General features: G+C 41.2%; 1 protein-coding gene across 1 annotated transcript in view; it reads left to right on the forward strand.

Annotated features, from left to right (window-relative positions):
* The first annotated feature begins 1,377 nt into the window (after nucleotides 1-1,377).
* atp2b3b (ATPase plasma membrane Ca2+ transporting 3b) overlaps nucleotides 1,378-21,559 on the forward strand; it is a 37,591-nt gene continuing 17,409 nt past the window's right edge. The window contains exons 1-16 of the mRNA XM_070910314.1: nucleotides 1,378-1,627; nucleotides 5,351-5,548; nucleotides 7,962-8,219; nucleotides 8,527-8,652; nucleotides 9,696-9,821; nucleotides 12,069-12,110; nucleotides 12,230-12,394; nucleotides 12,843-12,914; nucleotides 13,096-13,238; nucleotides 14,458-14,590; nucleotides 16,630-16,739; nucleotides 16,979-17,113; nucleotides 17,471-17,577; nucleotides 17,766-17,841; nucleotides 20,584-20,742; nucleotides 20,843-21,022. Of these exons, the coding sequence (XP_070766415.1) occupies nucleotides 1,378-1,627; nucleotides 5,351-5,548; nucleotides 7,962-8,219; nucleotides 8,527-8,652; nucleotides 9,696-9,821; nucleotides 12,069-12,110; nucleotides 12,230-12,394; nucleotides 12,843-12,914; nucleotides 13,096-13,238; nucleotides 14,458-14,590; nucleotides 16,630-16,739; nucleotides 16,979-17,113; nucleotides 17,471-17,577; nucleotides 17,766-17,841; nucleotides 20,584-20,742; nucleotides 20,843-21,022 (2,280 nt within the window). The remainder of the gene's footprint in view (nucleotides 1,628-5,350; nucleotides 5,549-7,961; nucleotides 8,220-8,526; nucleotides 8,653-9,695; nucleotides 9,822-12,068; nucleotides 12,111-12,229; nucleotides 12,395-12,842; nucleotides 12,915-13,095; nucleotides 13,239-14,457; nucleotides 14,591-16,629; nucleotides 16,740-16,978; nucleotides 17,114-17,470; nucleotides 17,578-17,765; nucleotides 17,842-20,583; nucleotides 20,743-20,842; nucleotides 21,023-21,559) is intronic.

The raw sequence follows: 21,559 nt of genomic DNA on the forward strand, positions 1-21,559 counted from the left end.
TGCTATTATTAATGTTTTTATATTAACAATGGATGAAATGACAATGTACAATATTAAAGGTGTCACTTGTAGTGATGAACGCTCAGAGAATTATCACCAACTCTGCAGCTCCTTTGATCTCGTCGGCCATTTTAGCATTTCATCTTTTAATTCATTGTTTTACGGTCTGCAACCTCACTGTTTTGGTTTAGTGTCACTGCTTTTATCAGAGGTGTTTACAGACGCAGCAGGCAGCTGTTTTCAGCTAAAAAGGCTAAAAACAAAAACAAAAGTACGCTACCTACCCAGCACCAAACAGCAGACAGACAGTCTGTTAGCGACTAGTCTGACTCACCGGATGTAGACTGTTGCCATTGGCGGACTATTTCAGGAATTCTCCTCTCCTTCCGCTACTGCGTGTTACCTTGTTGCAAGGGCAGTGTCGCTGCATCCTGGGCTTAGCACTGCCCAAGACGATTGTGATTGGAAACAAGCCAGGGTGAGACTATTTAGCGACTAGCTGGTGAACATAAAAACTCCAAATGAATACTAATGAGTAACAGTCTCAGCTGGATGTGTAAATAAGCTACTATTTTCTAACATGACTTTATACTTCCAGTCATACTTGTATATACGTGTATTTATTTAGATCAAGACCAATTAATGTGTATTAATGGTAGATTTTTATGCACTGCATCAAACTATTGTTTCAAATCGTCTCTGCCTCAGAAATGATTTGATGTAATAACAGAGAGTGAGATCAATAGAGCACAGTGGTAATGTTTTATCTCTTCCTTGCTCTCTCTTAGGTCCTGGTGGTGCAGCAGTAGCTACCTCTGAACTGGATCCACTTCCTGTCTCTGATTTATCAGCCGCCTTTGCCCCACTCGCCCCTCTCTCCATCCGTCCATCATCCCTCCATCCCCGTCTGTAAGTCCGTCCGTCAGCTCGTCTGTCCGTCCGTCCGTCCGTCCATGGACTGGCCGTGACCCCTGGAGGGAGGGGGACAGAAACGAGGAAAGAGTGGAGTCGCAGAGGAGACGAAGGAAAAGAAAGCTGGATTCATTCAGACCTCACGCTTCTGAAGTGCCCCTGCTCGCTGTCCTTGATCCCCCTCACCCTCCTCCTCCTGTTATGGAGAATTAAAGGAGCAGTGGGAGGCTAGGCCGAGATAGTGAGGAGAAAAAAATTAACAACCAACGCCCCTTTGTTGCCCTTAAATAAAGTAAAAAAGGGTTTGGGTGCATCAATATATTTGCACCTTTTTAAGTACGAAATCAAGACAGAACCGAGATTCTGACTGTTGAGCACATGAACAACCCTCCACCAACCAAACGAAAGGAGAACTGAGACTACGGAGAGAAAGGAGGACCAAAACATAAGAATAACCTTTCTGACATGTCAACAACAGCCACGATGGGTGAAATGGCAAACAGTGCTGTGGAGTTTTATCCCAAAGGGACTCGAGGCGGGGGCGGAGGAGGAGGAAGGGCAGATGGCAGCCATGCAGGGGGAGACTTCGGGGTCACGGTGGAGGAGCTCAGGGAGCTGATGGAGCTCCGAGGGACCGATGCCCTGCAGAAGATCCAGGACAGCTACGGAGACACAGAGGGGCTCTGCCAGAGACTACAGTCCAGCACCACTGATGGTGAGCAGGCATGGACGGAAGAATGGTTGAATTTGTAAAAAAGTAGATGGATGGGTGAGAGCACAGTTATGTAAATAGATTGATGGGGGAATATTTGGGTGGATGAGTAGACACATGAATGGGTGGATTTGTAGAGGATGAATGGAGATACACTGAGATGAGTTGAATGAAGGGGTGGATGACATTGTACTTTTGGTTGGAGTCAAACAGAAACACCACAGCATGAATGGTGTTGCTGCAAACCAAATCATCTGCCTGACGTCATCATCATCAAACAAGTGAAAACAGATGTGGTCACCAGTCATCTGACACGCTGACAAAATGTTTTGATCACAAAAACTGACCAAGACAACACACATTTGATTTTACTCATGCATTATTAATGCACAAGAAAATGCAGCAATTTCAGACAGAAAGATGCAGAATGAAATGAAAGCACTTCCATCAAACAGTAAAAACACATTTCACTGGTGGAGTATAATCCTGGCTATAGGAGGTAGGTGTTGTGGTGGAGTTGGCTGCTCGGAGAGCACGGGTGGATGAATTAATTAAAGATGGATGACGGGATTATAGTGGATGAATGGATGGAAAGCAGATAGAGTGAATTAATAAATGGATGAATGGAGTAAAAATGTGCAGGGATTGACTAGAATCTCAGATAGCACACCTGCAATTATTCCAGACTTGGTCTGTAATTGTGGGTTCATGCATAAGACTGCAACTGTTTTCATTCTTTCAATTAATCATGTTAGGGCCGCAACGAATGATTGTTCTCATTGTTGATTAATCTGCCGATTCATTTAAGATATACACACACACACACACACACACACATATATATCCTCACCTTTTATGACAAGGAAGCTGCAAATGTTTGGCATTTTTGCTTGAAAATGATTAATCAATTATCAAAATAGTTGACGTAATATTTTGATGATCGACTAATCAATTAATTGACTAATCCTTTCAACTCCAAATCATTTAGTCATTTTAATGACACATAATAATTAATAAGCAGAGCCGAAAGATCGGTCGATTAATCGATTGCCTGAAAACGAATGAGCGACAGTTTTGATAATTGATTAATCATTTAAGGCATTCATCAAACAAAAACTTTCTCTGATTTTGGATTTGCTGCTTTTATCAGTGTTTTTATCATCGTAAATTGAATTTCGTTAGTTGGACAAAACAAGCAGCCTGAAGAATCTTCTGACAATGTACAGACCATTAATTGCAGAAGTAGATTAATCCATAATGAAAATAATTGTTAGTTGCTGCGCTATAAAATGACAAATCCCTGGTAAAATGACCAGAGCTCAGAATATGAGTCGGCTGATCTCGTGATTTGACTAATTGATTAATCGACTGATTGTTTCTGCACTAATGCTGTACATTTTATTGATACCTTTAACTTGCAAACTCTCACACACAAAAGAACAAGTTAATATAATTATGCCCATCAAAGATTTGTAATAACTACTGAGGGTAGAATTTGGGATTCTGTGTCTTAAGTGTGTGGACGTGCATGTACACACTTGTATGTTCTAACAGGGGTGTGGTACCACACTACGCCCACTCCTTCAACTAGTTTGTAACCTAGCAACACAACAGCAGAGAGAAGTTGGCTGGGAAAGTCAGCAAGAGAGAGAAAGATGACTGAGAGCTGTGAGATGGAGATGGTGAGGAACAGAGAGGGGTGAATGGAGGAGGAAGTGTGTGTGTGTGTGTGTGTGTGTGTGTGTGTGTGTGTGTGTGTGTGTGTGTGTATGTGTGTGTGTGTGTGTGTGTGTGTGTGTGTGTTTTCAAGTGTAAGCAAACTCTGAGATGTGTGTGTGTGTGTGTGAGAGAGAGAGAGATGGAGAAAGAGTGAGAGAGTTGGTGGGTGTTGAGTTACAGTAAGTCTGTGTTGAGTGTTGCTAATTTGATACTGTGAGCTGGTCAGGAATCAGTGCAGCAGGTCCCAACAAAGCCAGCATACACACACACACAGAGTCATGTATCTGCAGTTGTCCCTACAAAGCCCAGTTGGCAAACAACACACACAAACACACACACACTTGGACCGTGCTGTGCTGAATTTCACAAATTACATATGCTGTCATCTGGCATGACAAGCCAGCCAAAGTGCAAACACGGCTGCAGAAAGATGTTTTCCCACCTTGGAGAAATCTAAAGTCATTACTCGAGCTGCTCAAACTTGTGACTGATCACTCCGATCCCACAGCTCAAGATATTTTCTGCTCCAGATCTGAGGCGTTTGACAGTGCAACAAAAGCTGCTGCCTCTGCTCATTATGATTACAATAAAACTAATCACAGAGGAGAGAGGAACATGAATTGGCAGATCAGATACATACATGGGGAATTTATACAGTAGAGAAATACTTGTGCCAACAGAAATGCATATTTTGCAACAGTACTACACAAATAGATAGTGTATGACACACACACCGGGGTAAACGCACCATGCGTGTATACATTATAATGCTGAGCATCATCTGTAATGTGATACACAGAGTGGGGGTTAAACCAATAGTCTCTCTGTCTCACACACAGATATGGATACCAGCACTGCAGTATGAGACCTTCTATCCACATTGAATAGACAGAAAGGAGGAGCAGGAGAAACGATGAGAAAGAGAAAGAGGGAGTGAGAGAAAGAATGTGTGTGTGTGTGTTTGGTGATGGGGCGGGGGGGTGTAAGGGGTGAGGAAGGAAAGCTAGAACAGCTTGCCGCATTGTCAAGGACACATCAAGGGGAGATTGAGAGAGGGAGAAAAAGAGAGAAGGAGGAGGAGAGCCAACGAGAGAGGCTGTGGAAGAGGATGAGGAGGAAGGGAAGAATGGAGGGATGGATGAGAAAGGGAGGTAGAGAGGGAGGGATGGACTAATGGAAGGAGGATACAGCTCGCTACGATTACTCAGCATAAGGTCACCTGTTTTTTCTCTCTCCTGTCTCTCTCTGCCTCGCCTCGACCTGAACCCTGTTGAGCGTCATATTGCTACACAACTCTTCGGCAACGCTGGGAGCAACATATGACTCCCCACAGCAAGCACATTGGACCAGGATGTCTCCGAACACACACACACACACACACACACACACACACAGAGGCAAATGGATGCAAAGATAGTCACCGATCTTGGCCAACCACAGCATACAAGTTGCCGTTCCCCCTCCCCAACAGCCAATCAGTAAAAAAGAAAAAAAAAAGCTCTTCTCCAAACCTAGCACACTGGAGGAATGACATCACCTGTTGCTGGGCAGAAACCTGTTAGAGACAGGAAGCCCTGGACCTGATATCCTGGTCACCATGGAAACTGAATCACTTAGGGGTGAGGTTGAAGGGGAGAGGAGAGTGAGGATGGAGATGAGAGAGAGGAAAGTAAACTTGGAGCTAGCAGCCAAAATTCATTTTACTGAATAGAGAAAGTTTGTCTCGTAGGTTTTGTTTTTTTGGGAGTGATTCTTTGTACTGATTTTGCATCTGTGTAGCAGTGTGAGTGTCTGCTGTCTTTGTGTGTCCTAGTGAGCGTTGAAATGGTTACTGATTCACAGAATTCTCACTGAAATTAAATCAAACTTTTTGTTAAAAGCAGCATGAAGGTGACGAGCATTGTGAATGTGCTACTACGTGTGCAGATGTGTTTTGTTAATGTCACTCCCGGCTTGTCTTTCACTTCTGTCTTTCTCTCTGTCTCATCCTCCATCTCCATCTCTCAGGTCTCAGTGGGGACCCGGCAGACCTGGAGCATCGGTGCCAAGTGTTCGGCCAAAACCTCATCCCCCCGAAGAAGGCCAAGACTTTCCTGGAGCTCGTGTGGGAGGCCTTACAGGACGTCACCCTCATCATCTTGGAGGCCGCCGCCATCATCTCCCTCGGCCTCTCTTTCTACCAGCCTCCTGGAAAGGAAAGCGAATGTAAGGAGCAGATGGGGGCGGGGAGGATGGTTTGGGAGGGTTAGAGGAAGGTGGGCAGTAAGATCAAATGTTGGGCAAAGCTGGATGTGAAAAACAGCAAGATCGTAGAAGAAGACAAGTCATCATCACCAAACAGTATCGCCCTATCACCAGTATCCTGGTTAAAGAAGAGAGCAGGAACATGGAAGGTTGTAGGAAGAGAAGAAAGGGAGAAATTTAGGAGATGAAAAATAGTTTTGGCTGTTCATAGAGCAAGTTGGGGGCAAAGGAAAAGGGAGAATGATGAAACAGAGAATTAAAATAAGTCTATGCAAAGGCTGCTCAACATTGGCCACGAGTGGCGATTACGTGATGAAGGTTCATTTTAAAATGTAGTGTATCGCAGAATCCATCCAAATCCAATCCGCTTATAAAGACTATAAGGTGTTATTAAAAAAAAAAAGCTAGTATGTGGACCTTGAGTTAAGATAATTTGGTAACACTACCATTTCTGAGAATTAACTTTCACACTCAAGAGTCATAAAATCAGCAAACTGTCTCCATAATGTCAGCTACTGAACAATATCTATTAAAGTTAGCTAACATTAGCCTCTGTAAATGGTCATACCAGACCAAGTAAGGCTGTAGCAACAAAATCTCTGAGTGTATTTAATTGAGAAATGGGTTTTACTGCTAATGAACTATTAATACAACATAGTGTAAAAGTAAAGAGTCATAAAGTTAGCAAACTGATTCAGTGATGTCAGTTACACGGCAATATCTACCTAAAGTTTGCTAATATTAGCTAACATTAGCCCCTGAGTGTATTAAATATAGTAATGTGGTTTACTGCTAATGAACTTCAACTTAATTTGTCAATATTGGGACAATGTAAAATCTCAACATAACATAACAGTTGCACAAATGAAGAGTTATAAAGTCAGCAAACTGATTCGGTGATATCAGCTCATCTAGCTAACATTAGCGAACATTAGCCAGTGTCATACAAGTATAGCAGCAAAACTAGCGAGTGTATTGAATTGAGCAACAGTGTGTTTTATGGCTTATGAATTAAACTTTTCATTCATAAGAGGGAGAATGTATAAAGTGTGGAAAGTGAAGAGGGAAGAAGGTTGAGGCAGTTACACTAGACATCCCAGTTTGTCCGGGATTGTCCCGGTTTCAAGCTCAGTGTCCTGAGTCCCGACAAATATGTGTAAAACACTAAAATGTCCCCATTTTCAACATTCATTACCAAATTGTCTCGGTTTTCACCACAGCTAAAATAACAACATTATACTTGTTTCATTTACGTTTATCATGTTCTGTCCCACTCGTTATTACCTAAAAACATAAACAATGCACCGCGTGTCTGAATTCAACACACGTCTGTATGTGTGTCAATCAATCAGAGTGTCGTTGTCAAGGCTGTTGCTAGGCTATGAATCATGGACAAATCATAGACAAACATGACAGAACCTGTCAGTATGCTAACAGTTAGCTGTCATGCCGAAGACAAAGTTGGTCTTTTTGACTTTTCTAAAGAGCTCCAGGAGGCTTACTCCTTCCTTCGTAAAGTATATAACAACGAAAATGCTGCGTTCATGGCGTCCATGGTGTTGAAAGGTATGCTTGGTAGGTGTGTTAAGTGCTGAAATAATAGTAGATAGTGGATGCATACGCGGTATAGTTCAGGGTGTTTGAAAATATGGTCACCCTAAGTTACACATCAAAATATTTGCAATCTCCCTTTGAGGTGTTCATGTAGCACATCCCAAGTTTTACCAACGCGTAGGATTCAGCTGAGTTGACATTGCATTGTTATGCTGAATTCACACTTAAATGCCGCTGCAGAATCTGTTGCAGATTTGTTACTGTTCATTTTCTTGTTGTTTGGATAAATCAGAAAGATGTGCTATGTAATGATCTAATCATATCTCTAGCATACTAATATGAGGAGACAAAAAGTTAAAGGGATCGCCAAATTAATGCCGTTGGGTTTCTGGGTGTATTTATCACAGTAAGAGGTCTTGATAGAGAGGAAGTGGGCTCGGTGAACAGAAGGAGGAAATATCGGACACTGTGGTTCAGTCTGAAACCTCATAGTGCGCCCTAGATAACAGCAGCACATCCTTATATTCATTTCATTAGGTAGGGTTGTGCAACATAAGCATTTGTAGTCATGTACTGTATGACATGACATTTTTTTATATTTGTGAATGGTAGTAAATTATATGATGATAAACACTAACTCTAGTTTATTTACATTTGGATCATAGATTGTCCCTTTAATGTTGCTTTCCATCTTACATTTGATAACTTATGGTAAAGATAGTGAACCTATCCAAACTAGCCAAGAGCTGTGATATCACGTCTTTAGCTGTGTACTTCACAAAATATCCAACCAACCATCCCTCCGTTTCCCTCTCTCCAGCATGTGGGAACGTGTCGGGGGGTGCAGAGGATGAAGGCGAGGGTGACACCGGCTGGATTGAGGGTGCAGCCATCCTGCTGTCTGTCGTGTGTGTTGTCCTGGTGACGGCGTTTAACGACTGGTCCAAAGAGAAGCAGTTCCGGGGTCTGCAGAGTCGGATTGAGCAAGAACAGAAGTTCACTGTCGTGCGGAAAGGAAATGTCATCCAGATCCCCGTTGCTGACATGGTGGTGGGGGACATGGCCCAGGTCAAATACGGTAAGGAGACCATCACAAATGCTTTCTGTATAAAAGAGCAGCAACTTATAAATAGTTTCACTATCGATTCATCAGAGTATTTATTCTGACCAGCAGAGAAAAAAATGTTTGCATAAGTATTTCAACAAATGTCTCCTATCAACGTTCATTTGAGTACTCTTTCCACCATTGAATAAAAATGCTAAAACTGGGGTTAGTCTGCATGTGTAGGACAATAAATCAGCATCATGCATTGACATGTCCCTAACAAAAAAGGACATAAACTACAAGGTAAATCAAACGCTGATCTGTGCACGTCTGTGTTCAGGGGACCTGCTGCCAGCTGATGGTATCTTGGTCCAAGGCAACGACCTGAAGATAGATGAGAGCTCTCTTACAGGAGAGTCTGACCACGTACGCAAGTCTGTGGATAAGGACCCGATGCTGCTCTCAGGTTTGTTTTCTATGATTTTTACTTTTTGCCATCCTGGTACTACTTGGAGGACATCATATGGTCATCATGGCATAGACACATTTTTGTGAACACAATACCAAAATATTCTTGAAACATCATATATAGACCACAGGTCATCCCTGTACAGATCATCTGATTACATCCTGGACTAACAGTCTTCGGGTGGACAAATTAACAGAAACTCCTGACAATGGTAACCTTTTAGGCTGCATTTTGTACAATGTCTACAAGGGGTGGATAAAGTAACAGGATATAATGCTACACCACATCATCACAAACTACATTACTTTATCTTATATACATTTTATTGTCAGGTGTTAATGCTAACAAATGAATGCAAAACATACCTAAATCCATAGCCTTTTTAGCATAATTGGTAATGCCCTACAAATATTTGCATATACGACAACTGGCAATCAATCATAGAAAAAATAAGATTACATGAATAAATAAAATGTGAAATTGTATACATTTTTGAATACTAAAATGTTTGTTGGAGTTTAGTTGGTGACAAAACTTTCTGAGGTTCTGCTGGATTTCTAAAATCCTTACTCCTCATGGTCCTGTCATGAGCTGTATTGAATGGTAACAAAATAATAATTAATAATTGTTAATAATTGTTTTGTCTTGGTTAAGTGGTAAGTAACTCTTTATCGGAATATTATTATTATTATATATTACGCATTATTTGGTGACCTATTAACTTTAACACAACGAGGTTTGGATTCCTTTTCTACCAAAACTATTTGACCTAACTACGTATTGTCTGGATCACTTGCCAGAACTATGCTTTTGGGACACTCCACAAGTTTGCTTTTTCCTCTGCTTGCTTGATGACCTCTCAGCACTTCTTGTGTAGCGAGAGCAGCTCAGACCTATCATATGTTATGCATTAAGAAAACAAAGAGAAAGAACCTTATAAAAAATGTTGGTTAAAATATGTGGATACATTGGGGGGCACTTTGCAAGCACCACTGGTCTCTTCATTGAATTTAAACCAGTAATCTGTTTGGACGTTAAAGGTACCCATGTGATGGAGGGCTCAGGCAGGATGCTGGTGACAGCTGTGGGTGTCAACTCGCAGACGGGCATCATCTTCACCTTGCTGGGTGCTGGAGAGATGGAGGAAGAAGGGAAGGATAAGAAAGGTAAGTGAAAGAGAGGAACCAGTGGAGAGAGCTACATTTACAGAAATGGTGTTTTTGGACTGTAATGTTGAAGATATACATTGGAGCTTTTTAGTAGTTTTATCAGCTCATATAGCAAGATGAACAAATACTTTGTTGAAATATTTAAACCTGTAGAGGAAGTAAAGGGATGTTAACAAAACCCAGGAAAGAGGACAGTTTCTCTCATACATCTCTTTATGGATGAATACTTTACACTGATCTCGAGTCAGTTAACATGTACTCGCATACATGGATGGATTACTGAAGGGGCCTACTGGGCACAGGCCAAGGGCTTATGGGGTCAGGGGCACCTGGGTCAGAGCCTCTGTTTGAAGTGACTGTTAGTATTTATTGTTTGAAAGTCAATCAAATGAAAAAACAACTAGCACAAATAGATGCAAAACAAGAGGGGGGTCGCAAAATGACCACACAGAGACACAAAACAACACCAAAGAGATGCAAAACAACCACAAAGACGTAAAACAACCACAAAGAGATGCAAAATAACCACAAAGAGACTCAAAACAGCCAGCGTCTCAAAACAACCGCAGAGAGGCTCAAAACAACCACAAAGAGATGCAAACTGACCACAAAGAGACTCAAAACGACCAGAGTCTCAAAAAACAACCACAATTAAATGCATGACCACAAAGACATGTAAAACGACCACAAAGAGACGCAAAACAATCAAGGGGGGGGGTATTTTACATGTCTGTGCCCAGGGGCCCATTGTCTCATAATCTGTCCATGTGCACACATTACAGTGTGCGTGTGTGTGTATGGGAGTGTGTAGAGTTAGTTGGGTGCCTAACTGATTTCAGATAAGAGCTAAGAACAGGAAACACACCAGTTTAACCTCATCAATAATTTAGCCCACATCCTCTCCATTCCTCTCTCCACTCCGTTTCCCCCCACTGTCTTACGTTCTCATGCCCCCTCTCCCTGCACCTCCATCTTTCTCTATTTCTCTCCCTTGGTCTCTTGTTTACCCCATTCCTCTGCCCTCTTTCACTTTCCTATCTTTCCCTTTGCTCTCCCCTGCTCCTCCTACCCCACCTTAATCTGAGAGAGAGAGAGAGAGGCTGCAGATTGAATCAATTATTGAAAGAGCAGGGGAGAGCGAGGGAGCCGGGGAGATTCAGGGAAGAGTGTTGGTTGGTCAACGCATCAAGCATTAGTCTATGCTCAAATTTGTTTTTGGAAGGGCCCTGCAGTCAGAGTCGAGCTGCAGACAACAACAGAGGATACACGTACTTTCAGATGCACTTAAGGTTAATATCATTACCAGTGCACTCATCTGTGCCTCCACCACTGCAGTTCTCACGTCTGCATGGGAATGTGTGCAGTATTGTTGGCATCTTGAAAAGGAGAAAACATCTGTGGCATCCTGGAATGCAAAAATGGACAGCGACAAATTAGCTCATGATGCTTATTTTATAAAAAAAAAATACTCTTATCGCTTGTTGTCCTCATTCTGTTTCCAAAGTGTTAGTTGCGCTCTAGGATGTATTGCACTCAGTGCAGCAGCGTCTGTGGGCTGGATCATTCAGACAGTCATTTACTGGAGCTAATACATTATTCATAAGACTTCTACAAATGCCATAACTTGTTAGTTTTTCCTCATGCAATGTGGGTTTGCTATGGGGCTGTTTACTTTTCTCTTTGATCTGTCTCTCATTTTGAGACTGAGGTTATATTCAGTTCATTTTTTTTTCATTCTATATAGTCACCTACAACCATTCTGCTAGTACAGTTGTGCATACAAACACATTTACTACTGGAGTTTTTTATTCTTCCCTTTTTGCTCTCTTTTGTTTTCCCTTTTTGCCAAATCCTCTCATGTGCCCCCAAAACCTTCCTTCCTCACACATTCCCCAAACAGAGGACAGTACTCAGTTGCTCATCTCTGCAGAAGCCAGTCACAGCACAGTCACCAATGGTATGTGAGCATAAAGTTGTCTGCCCTGCCCTGCTCCTTTCCTCAGCCAATGAATGGACCCCAGTACACGGTGCAGTGAAAGTGACAGTGACCTATGATGGACTTATACATATAGATATGTTTCTCAGTCTCCTGACCCAGTGTATGAAGATGTGTGTTCCTTGATCACTCCTCCCTTTAGTATTGTTTCTTTGTGTTTTTTTTGTTTCTGGAAGTGTGTCTTTGGCTGTCCTAAGATCATTATCTTTGTACTTACCTCTGTCTGACTTACCCTCCCTTTCTCTCAGGAAAACAACCTGATGGAGCTGTGGAGAACAATCAGAACAAAGGTAAAAGCTCATGACATGAGTGTGTGTGTAAAGCTTGATTTGGATGTGGGATGAGCTTACTTCATCTTCACGTGTAGTATTTAAGAGAGTGTATATGCTTGGTTTTGTGTGTGTTTCAGCCAAGAAGCAGGACGGGGGTGTTGCCATGGAGATGCAACCCCTGAAGAGTGCAGAGGGAGGGGAGGTAGAGGACAGAGAGAAGAAGAAGACCAGCGTTCCCAAGAAAGAGAAGAGCGTGTTGCAGGGCAAGCTCACTAAACTGGCTGTTCAGATTGGCAAAGCAGGTAAAGAACTGTCTACTTAAACTTGGCAGGTTTCACACTCTTTGAGCAGCCGTTTAGGAGCTTTCTACACTACAAATGAACACGGAGAGTATATTCTGTAGCCGTCAGTCCCACTGAGCTTTTCTGGCAATGATTCTTCCTGAATACGAGGAATGAATTGTGGGAGTTGTGTGAAACTTTGCACGTAAGGTGCGAAGAGTCATAGTTAGAATTATTTGATGTTACCGCTCAGTAACAGACAGACGTGTAAAAGATGATATTCTCAGGTGCTATAAACTGTGGAGGAATGTGATCACGCAGGTGAAGGAGTGAAGTAAATGATGAAGCACTGTGCGGTTCTTCATTCACCGGGAGGCATTACTTCAAACCTAAAATAAAAACAGAGATATCGAATGAGGACTGACTGAGTGACACACTGATGAATTGAATCGTTTTAATCTCCCTACAGGTTTGGTGATGTCGGCCATCACCGTCATCATTCTGGTGCTGTACTTTGTCATCAACACGTTTGTCGTTGAAGGTGCGTGTGTATACAACTTCCCAACAAACACACATACATGTCTCAGAATGCACCCCTTTTCACTTCTGGACACATTTTACTGACTACTACTAATAAACTGATACTATTTTGCTGACTATGACTTACTCTTTGAAGTGGACTATTTGTTTGGCCTTAATATGCAGTATGGTGTGTGTTGCAGGTCACACATGGTTGCCAGAGTGCACTCCGGTCTACATCCAGTACTTTGTCAAGTTCTTCATCATCGGAGTCACTGTGCTGGTGGTGGCTGTCCCGGAGGGCTTACCTCTTGCTGTCACTATCTCTCTGGCTTACTCTGTCAAGGTAGATCCATCCAGTCTAATGAGTGCTTAGCAAATGGAAATGTAGGAGCTGTTGGCTCTTTAACTAATGTAACAATGTGCACAGAGACCACATTGGAAACAGCCGGGTGAAGGAGTGAATACTGGAGAAGGAGGTGAAGAATCCGACTTGACTAATATAGATGTTTAAAAGTGAAATCAGGAGGAGGTGTGAGCATTCAGGGTCCGTTGTCAATGGTGTAATTCCCACTGGGGATGGTGGGGGGCATGTTCCCCTCGCCTTTCAAAATCCTACCCCCCCCCCCTCACTTTTACAGTCTCAGTTTGATTTCCTCTTCAGTTATTACTGTGCACTCGAAGCAATACGCTTCACTAGCAGCAGTGAGAGCTCTATGGGGTTTTTCACCTCTACATACTCTGTGATTGTTGAAGGTTGTTGGGGCTGCAGGCACTACTCAGAGATCTAAAGGCCTCCTTCTCCCCCTCTTTTGCAGGTAAAAAAATATATATATTAAAGGGATAATTCAACGTTTTTGGCAAAAACACTTGTTTCCTTTCTTGCCAAGAGTTAGATGAGAAGATTGATACCACTCTCATGTCTATCCATTCAATATGCAGCTAAAACCAGAAGCCTGTTACCTTAGCTTAGCATAAAGACTTGAAACAGGGGGAAACAGCTTGTCTGGCTCTGTCTAAAGGGTACAAAATCCACCAGCCAGCAGGTTTAAAAACTGTAGAAAAACTTGTAAAATCTACAATTTTTGGTTTTAGGTGGGTTATGTGCCAGGCTATTTCTTACACAGGTGCAGTGACTTCCTGGAGGCTCCACTGGTTGCCTGGCAACCTCACAGTGATGAGGAGAAGGAAGTCACTTTGGATTTTGTACAGATTAAACAAATGGAATATATAATGTGTTAATCAATGAAGGGAATTTTGTTACCTTTGGACAGAGCCAAGCTAGCTGTTTGCCCGTGTTTCCAGTCTGTATGTTAAGCTAAAGACATAAAAATGGTGTATATAACCATCAACTTATATGCACTGCAATGTTTCCAAAATATTTTGCCTGCCCCTGAATTTTAATTTAAGTGAACAGTTACTGAATTTTCCCTGCCTCCCTCTCTCCTTCCTTCCATCGATCATTTCTCTCTGCGTCTGTCCTTCTGCCTTCCCTCTATCCATCATCATTCACTCCCTCCTCCCCTCACACATCCCTCTGCTCTCCATCACTATCTCATATGTAGAAAATGATGAAGGACAACAACCTTGTACGCCACCTGGATGCGTGCGAGACCATGGGCAACGCCACAGCCATCTGCTCCGACAAGACCGGCACCCTCACCACCAACCGCATGACTGTGGTGCAGACTTTTGTAGGCGAGTGAAAAGCAAAACTTCAGAAATGATGTGAATTAAATGAAATTCACCAAGCATATCTTTATTGATGATTTGTGCTGCCTGTGATCCACCATAATGAAAACACAATGTAATGCTAAGATTGAATAAATGTTGAGAAAAAGGGGTTAGGGTTGAACTCAGCTTCAAAAACATCCTCACTGATTTGGAATCAAAAGACTTGCGGCCCAATTTTTACTTTGCCTTGATTAGATTAGTGGTTCCTTAAGTAGGTGCTTTGTGCCTTAAGAATGGGAAAAGAATGGTGCAAGATCTTCTTTTTTTTACAGTATATTTTAAATAATGTCACCAGACAAAAAATCGTGGCAACATACATTAACTTCTACATACTGTACATTTCTATATTTGGTTTTCAAACATATCAAAATGGGAGAATTAAGCAATAAATATCCAAATCACTATATTAAAAACTGGGAGAGCTGAATCCAAAAATCCAAAATAAAGAAAATTATACTGTACATTGCTATGTGCAAAAGCTATTTGCTTTCATGGTTTTCGAAATGTATGTTAGGTTTAGACACATTTTAGACATTTGATTTTTGTTAGTTTTAGTAAAAAAAAAGTGTATTTTAGTCTTTAGTCTGTTACCATATTTGTTGTGTTGGTCTATCGCGAGGTTAGTGGAAAGGGCACTGTTTACGTGTTTACACAGTGTCTGTGTCACTGCTCTACAGTAATACAACAGATCACTTATTCACTAAAACACTGTCCATCATCTGGGTTCAGCTCGAGAGGAGAAGCTAAAATGTCGGATGACGTTGTGATATTTTCTTTCTTTCCAACATCCAGAGGAAGATTTAGATGGTGGAGTGCCGACATTAATCCTGTACTTTCAAAGCGGAACTTGAAAGATAGCGGACTGAAAGTAATGTTAATGTTACATCCACATCCACTGCACTTGATGTTGAAGTTACATTAGCTTATCTTTTTATAAATGACATTGGTTGGGTGGTTTGTCCCAGCTGTTTTGTTGCTGCTTCTTGTCTAATTCTCAGTGGATTGTGGATGAATGTAGAACATAAATCAGTTTTCTCCAAGAACATCAGATGACATTACTGACAGAGACACAACGTTACTGAATGCAGGATTCTTCTTATTAATGGTGGTGCAACAGGTCAAGCTGCTAAATCAACTTCTGAACAGGAGATATTTTTGGGCTGTGGAGGAAACAGTTTTACTGATTAGGAGCTTCGTGTGTGATTCTGCAGATGCATGCAGGTCGTTGAAGACTTTAACAGTAATTAGTTCATTCGTCCATTCATCTGTCTTTCACAGAATTGTTTCGTTTTTATTCGTTGATGAAAAATCAAAAACATTTTTAAATAGCTTTCGTTATCAAAGGTTACTTTTGATTTAGTTTCAGTCTTGTTTAGTTAGCAAGAAACACATTTTAAAAAGGATTGTCAGAATCGATGAAGCAGAGGCAGAGATATCCAGACTTTTAGTCCTCATTAGGGGTCAAGCTCCAAAAATGATTGATCCTACATTTCCCATAATGCAACTCAATAGCATCTCCCTTCTTTCAAACACGATGCCCTAGTTTGTAATGCATACTTTCTATATAAATGTATTGCTGCCAAGCCTAAGCTGACATGGCCAGGTTAGGCTGATGTCATCAGATGTCATTGTGGGTAATGTAGGACGATATCTCTGGTTCTGCTGCAATGATTTTAATACTTTCTTTAAAACTGTCCATCGTGACTCCAACAATGTTATATTGTTGGAGTGCAATGCTAAATTGGTGGAGTACTTTTTAGTATATAAGTTACTTCCAATTTGATGAAGTTGATGTACTTGGATGCATCCACGTGGTTGAAATTCACTTATTGTAAGTCATTTGAATAAAATGAAATGTGTCCACATACATGGATCTAATCAATATCATGGGCTGTTCATATTATCTGATTTACAACGGACAGACAGGAGACAGACATAGCATGTATGCTGAATGTATAGAGATTGTAACTGATATGTATTAAAGTTAGATTGTTGTTGCCCAGGTGACGTGCACCACCGTGTGATCCCGGACCATGGACAGATCAACCCACGGACTCTGGACCTAATAGTCAATGCTATCGCTATCAACAGCGCCTACACCTCCAAGATCTTAGTGAGTCATGCACAGACAGAGATGCCATTGTTTTGCAGAGAGTCATTTTCTGGCTTTATTCTCTTTTCTTTGCAGACCCTTCAGTAGTGCTTAGTTAATGTTAGTCAGTGTTTGTGCTTTTGATTTAATGTCCCCCCTTTTTCGTTTTCTCTTGCCTCATCCATCTCTTGTCTCCTTCTCTGTCTTCCTCACTGCCTTCTCTAATCTACCACCTCAACTTGTTTCAATCTCTTTATCAGCCGCCTGATGTGGAGGGGGGTCTGGCTAAGCAGGTGGGCAACAAGACGGAGTGCGGCCTGCTGGGATTTGTTTTAGACCTTCAGCAGGACTACACCCCTGTCAGAGATCAGATCCCTGAGGAGAGACTGTACAAGGTAGGAAACCATGCACCACATCCACCTTCACAAGTTATTTATAGTTTATTTATAGTGCTCTAAAAGTTTCCTCCTGCAGCCTATCATTTATGTTGCCTTGTTTTTATTTGCATCATCTTGTTTTCCACATGACTCTTCATTTATATACACATTCAAATGTTCATGTGTAAGGTGGACTGACAGTAAATACATTTGACCCCTTCACACTATGTTAGATTCTCAACCTCTCAAGTCAGTAGCTATTGTTTATTACATTGATGTAGGTGTAAACCCTCAGGTACACCATCCAACACACTCAGAGCTGGGTTAGGGACATGTTTGTTTTACTCTCCTGAATCATACATGTCTCCCTCTCAGGTGTATACGTTCAACTCAGTGCGTAAATCCATGAGTACGGTCATCAAGCTGCCTGACGGTTCCTTCCGCCTCTACAGCAAAGGAGCCTCTGAGATCTTGCTGAAGAAGTGAGTGACGGTGGAGGATGAGGGAGGTGGAGGTGGTCTGGGGTGACATTAGATCATGTGGATACATAGAGGCAAAAATAGTTCAGAGGGTATTGGGTTGAAAGGTTTGAATGTAAGAGACAAAATAAGTTGAACTCATGAGTCTTTTTCATCTCTGTCACTATTCTCTGTCCTTCATCTCTCTCCAGGTGTTCCTACGTCCAAGATGCTAATGGAGAACCGCGCAGTTTCCGTCCACGTGACAGAGATGAGATGGTCAAACAGGTGAGACTTAAAGCTCCGATGTGGAGAATAGTATCTTCAATATGTCATTCTCAAATTAATTTGGATGGAACTGTCTCATAAAGGCAAAAAAATATAGTTTTATATAGTTAGACATTTTGACATCTTTCTTGCTGAGACTTATATGAGAAGATTGATATCACTCTCATGTCTGTACACTAAATGTGAAGCCAGGGTATGATTAGCTTAGACTGTACAACTGTACAGCTAGCCTTGCTTGTTTCATCTGTACACAAACAGAAATTTAAAAAGCGACAAGTTGAGTTTTTTTGTGGCTTTTATCCAGTTGAAACAAACAAGATATTACATGTTAATTGGTGAGCTTGAAACCTGCAATAATTGGTTTTTCTTTTTCTTTTTTTTTGGCCACTTGGGGGCAGCAGAAACAAGTTGATATTGTGAACCTTATATATACATTTATACAGTTTAAAGTTACATGGACAGTGCACATTAATAGACATTTCTGTAAATGTGCCAGTTTAGCCATCTTGGCTCATTTTCAGCGACAGTCCCCGGACTGGTGTCTTGACAGCTACAAAGGACACATAAAATACTTAAAAAAAAAAAAAGGACAACAATACATAATTCAGTACATTCAATTCACATACATTCATTTTAAATTAACAATATGTGTCACAGTCTCTGATAAGTGTTGGCAGACTGTTCCATGTATGAGCTGCTCCTCCTCATAGGTATTATACAATCCCCTCTTGCCACAGACCTAGTGTGTCATCAGTTGTTTTTTACTTTATAAAAGCACTAAGGGGGCGAGGAGCCAGGCCATGCAGAATCTTACAGACAAAGACAAGCATCTGCAAATTTGATAAGATTGTCCCAGCACAGTAAATTAAGATATCTTAGGCAGTAACAATGGTGATGAGTGTTTGGCTTCCTGTCAAGCACCTTAAGAGCCTGGTGGTAGACTGACAGTGCAGGTTTGAGTGTTGTACAGGAGGCTTGTGCCCAGCTAGTCAAACAGTATTATAAATATGACATGATCATGGCATTGAAATATAGTGTATAAGTTGAACTTTACTACATTTGTTAACATCTTAATTTGTTTTTAAATGTTACATTAGAATAAATTGTTACACCAAGTTATTTGTCAGCTTTTCCCCTGCAACACAACATTAAGTGTAAGATTACCTGTTGACCTCTTAACATTTATGTTTAACTGAAGACAGGAGCTATTAAGCCACTGTGTGACATAGACCATCACTGCTGGGAGCTTACATGCAGCTAGCTGTTTGGTCGTGGCATTACATAAATGACGGTATCATCTGCGTACATTTGTATCTCAGCTGTTTCCCCCTGCTTCCAGTGTTTATGCTAAGCTAAGCTAACCTCCTGCTGGCTCTAGCTTCATATTTACTGTACAGAAATGAGAGTGGTGTCAATCTTCTCATCTAACTCTCTATAAGAAAACGAGTAACCCTATACTTACAAGATATCAAACTATTCCTTTAAATGTTTTTTATGTTTACAGCATTTTTGTAATGGCTGTAGAACCTGAGATCATGGTTTAGTCTATGCGCTGCTTTCTATTTATCATATGTGCTGTTTGACCTTATTTGGGTACAGGTGCCACAGTTAGTGCCTCATGTTTCATGTAATAATCGTTCATTTAGCATTGATTAGAATCTTTTCTGAGATGAGCCATTGTGTGCCTCGAATATAGATACAAGGCAAACTTTGAAAAGCCGAAAACAAAGCCAGTGTTGTGTGTTAATAAGGCCATGTTTGTTTTTAAATTAAAAATCTTAATCTGAAAACTAACTAGTAATAATAACTGTGGAATAAATGTAGTGGAGCATAAAATACAATATATCCTTCTGAGATGTAGTGGGGTTGCAGTATAAAGAAGCAAAAAATGGAAATACTCAAGTAAAGTACAAGTACCTCAGAATTGTACAGTACTTGAGTAAATGTACTTAGTTACTTTCCACCACTGAACAAGATGCCATAGATGAAGTTATTACACCCTGAAACTGTCATGATAACCACAACATTCACCCACGGTACTGTCATGATCTACTGTACAGCTCTGCTCTGTACTCTGTAAGACAACTGTTTCAATGACTCAGTCTGCTTATACCTAAATATGCACCAGCAAAAATATCTTTCACACATTATAGATAATATAATCACACTGTAAGCATTACTGAACACAGTGTGAGTGGAGACTTATATACACTCCAAGTCTGTTATACATGAAACTGCTTTGGTGGATCAGTCTAGTTGTAACTAAAATATTTATCAGCAAAACACATGTATTTGTTCCACATACAATATATTAGATTCGCCCATGCAGGCTGAGCGAGCATTGTTTCAATGACTGACAGGCTGACTGACCTAAATTTGGCTCATGATGAACACAGCTTGCGCCGTGAGAAAAATAACTCTCCTCCTTACACAACTTTATTTCAGCTCAGTTATTCAGTTTGCAGTGTGGCAGCTTTATGTCACCTCTTCTTTACATCATATTGTCGTCCCTCTGCTGTCTGCAGTAGGCTGGGGGTCTTTTGCCCTACAGCTCTGTCACAAAGCATTCCCACAAAGGTACTCAAGAGCTCATCACACATAAACTTCAAACTGTACGCCAGCAATTAAATCCAGTTTTTATACGTCAGCTATTGAAACATCAATCTTTGTAGCAGTCTGTGGTGTGATGGGTGGTGAGATTTTGTGGACCTCTTCCTGACCAGAGTAATGATTGATTAATAGGTGATCGAGCCAATGGCATGTGAGGGGTTGAGGACCATCTGCATTGCATACCGTGACCTGCCGGGCAATCCGGAGCCAGACTGGGAAAACGAGGCAGAAATAGTGACAGAGTTGACCTGCATCACTGTGGTTGGGATAGAGGACCCTGTGCGACCTGAGGTGCGGTATTGTTGTCAGTACTGTCAGTTTGTGCGATCCATAATATGTGATTATAACCTGTATAAGTCCTCGACATTGTGTTTTTGTGTGTCCCTCTAAGGTGCCTGATGCCATCCGTAAGTGTCAGCGTGCAGGCATCACAGTACGGATGGTGACTGGTGATAACATTAACACAGCCAGGGCCATCGCTGCTAAATGTGGCATCATCCACCCTGGGGATGACTTTATCTGTCTAGAGGGCAAAGACTTCAACCGACGAATCAGGAACGAGAAAGGAGAGGTGAGTTGGGGTCTTGAGTGGGTTAAGTGCCGGGAAATCTTACATAGCATTTTATTCATGTTAAGTTTTCTACTGCTGTACTGAATTAAAATGAGTGGTGAAACATAATAGTCACCAACATAACTTCTTACATACTGTATAACATTTCATTGCAAAGACTTTCCCAAAATCTACAAATGAAATCTGGCACAAACACTCCCGTCCTAAAAGTTTTTTGTCATGATTCAAGCAGAAGAACTCATCAGAAATGATGGCCATTTTACTTACAAGTGCAGCCCTTAAATCATCTTCTAATTACCAATGAAACATAAATTAATCCTAAATCACACAACAATGAGACCAATAAACCGACCTGTTTCTATAGCGATGGTAGTGTGCCTGAATGTAATTGTGACTGTGTCTGGTTAACTTTTGCTTCACATGAGGCTCCACACTGTTGTCATGAGTTTTCATGATAGGCTGCAATTAACAATTGTTTTCATCATTGATTAATCTGTTTTTTCTGTTAATCGTTTAGTCTATGAAATGACAAAATTT

This window comes from Enoplosus armatus, chromosome 8, assembly GCF_043641665.1.
Source record: "Enoplosus armatus isolate fEnoArm2 chromosome 8, fEnoArm2.hap1, whole genome shotgun sequence".
Classification (NCBI taxonomy): domain Eukaryota; kingdom Metazoa; phylum Chordata; class Actinopteri; order Centrarchiformes; family Enoplosidae; genus Enoplosus; species Enoplosus armatus.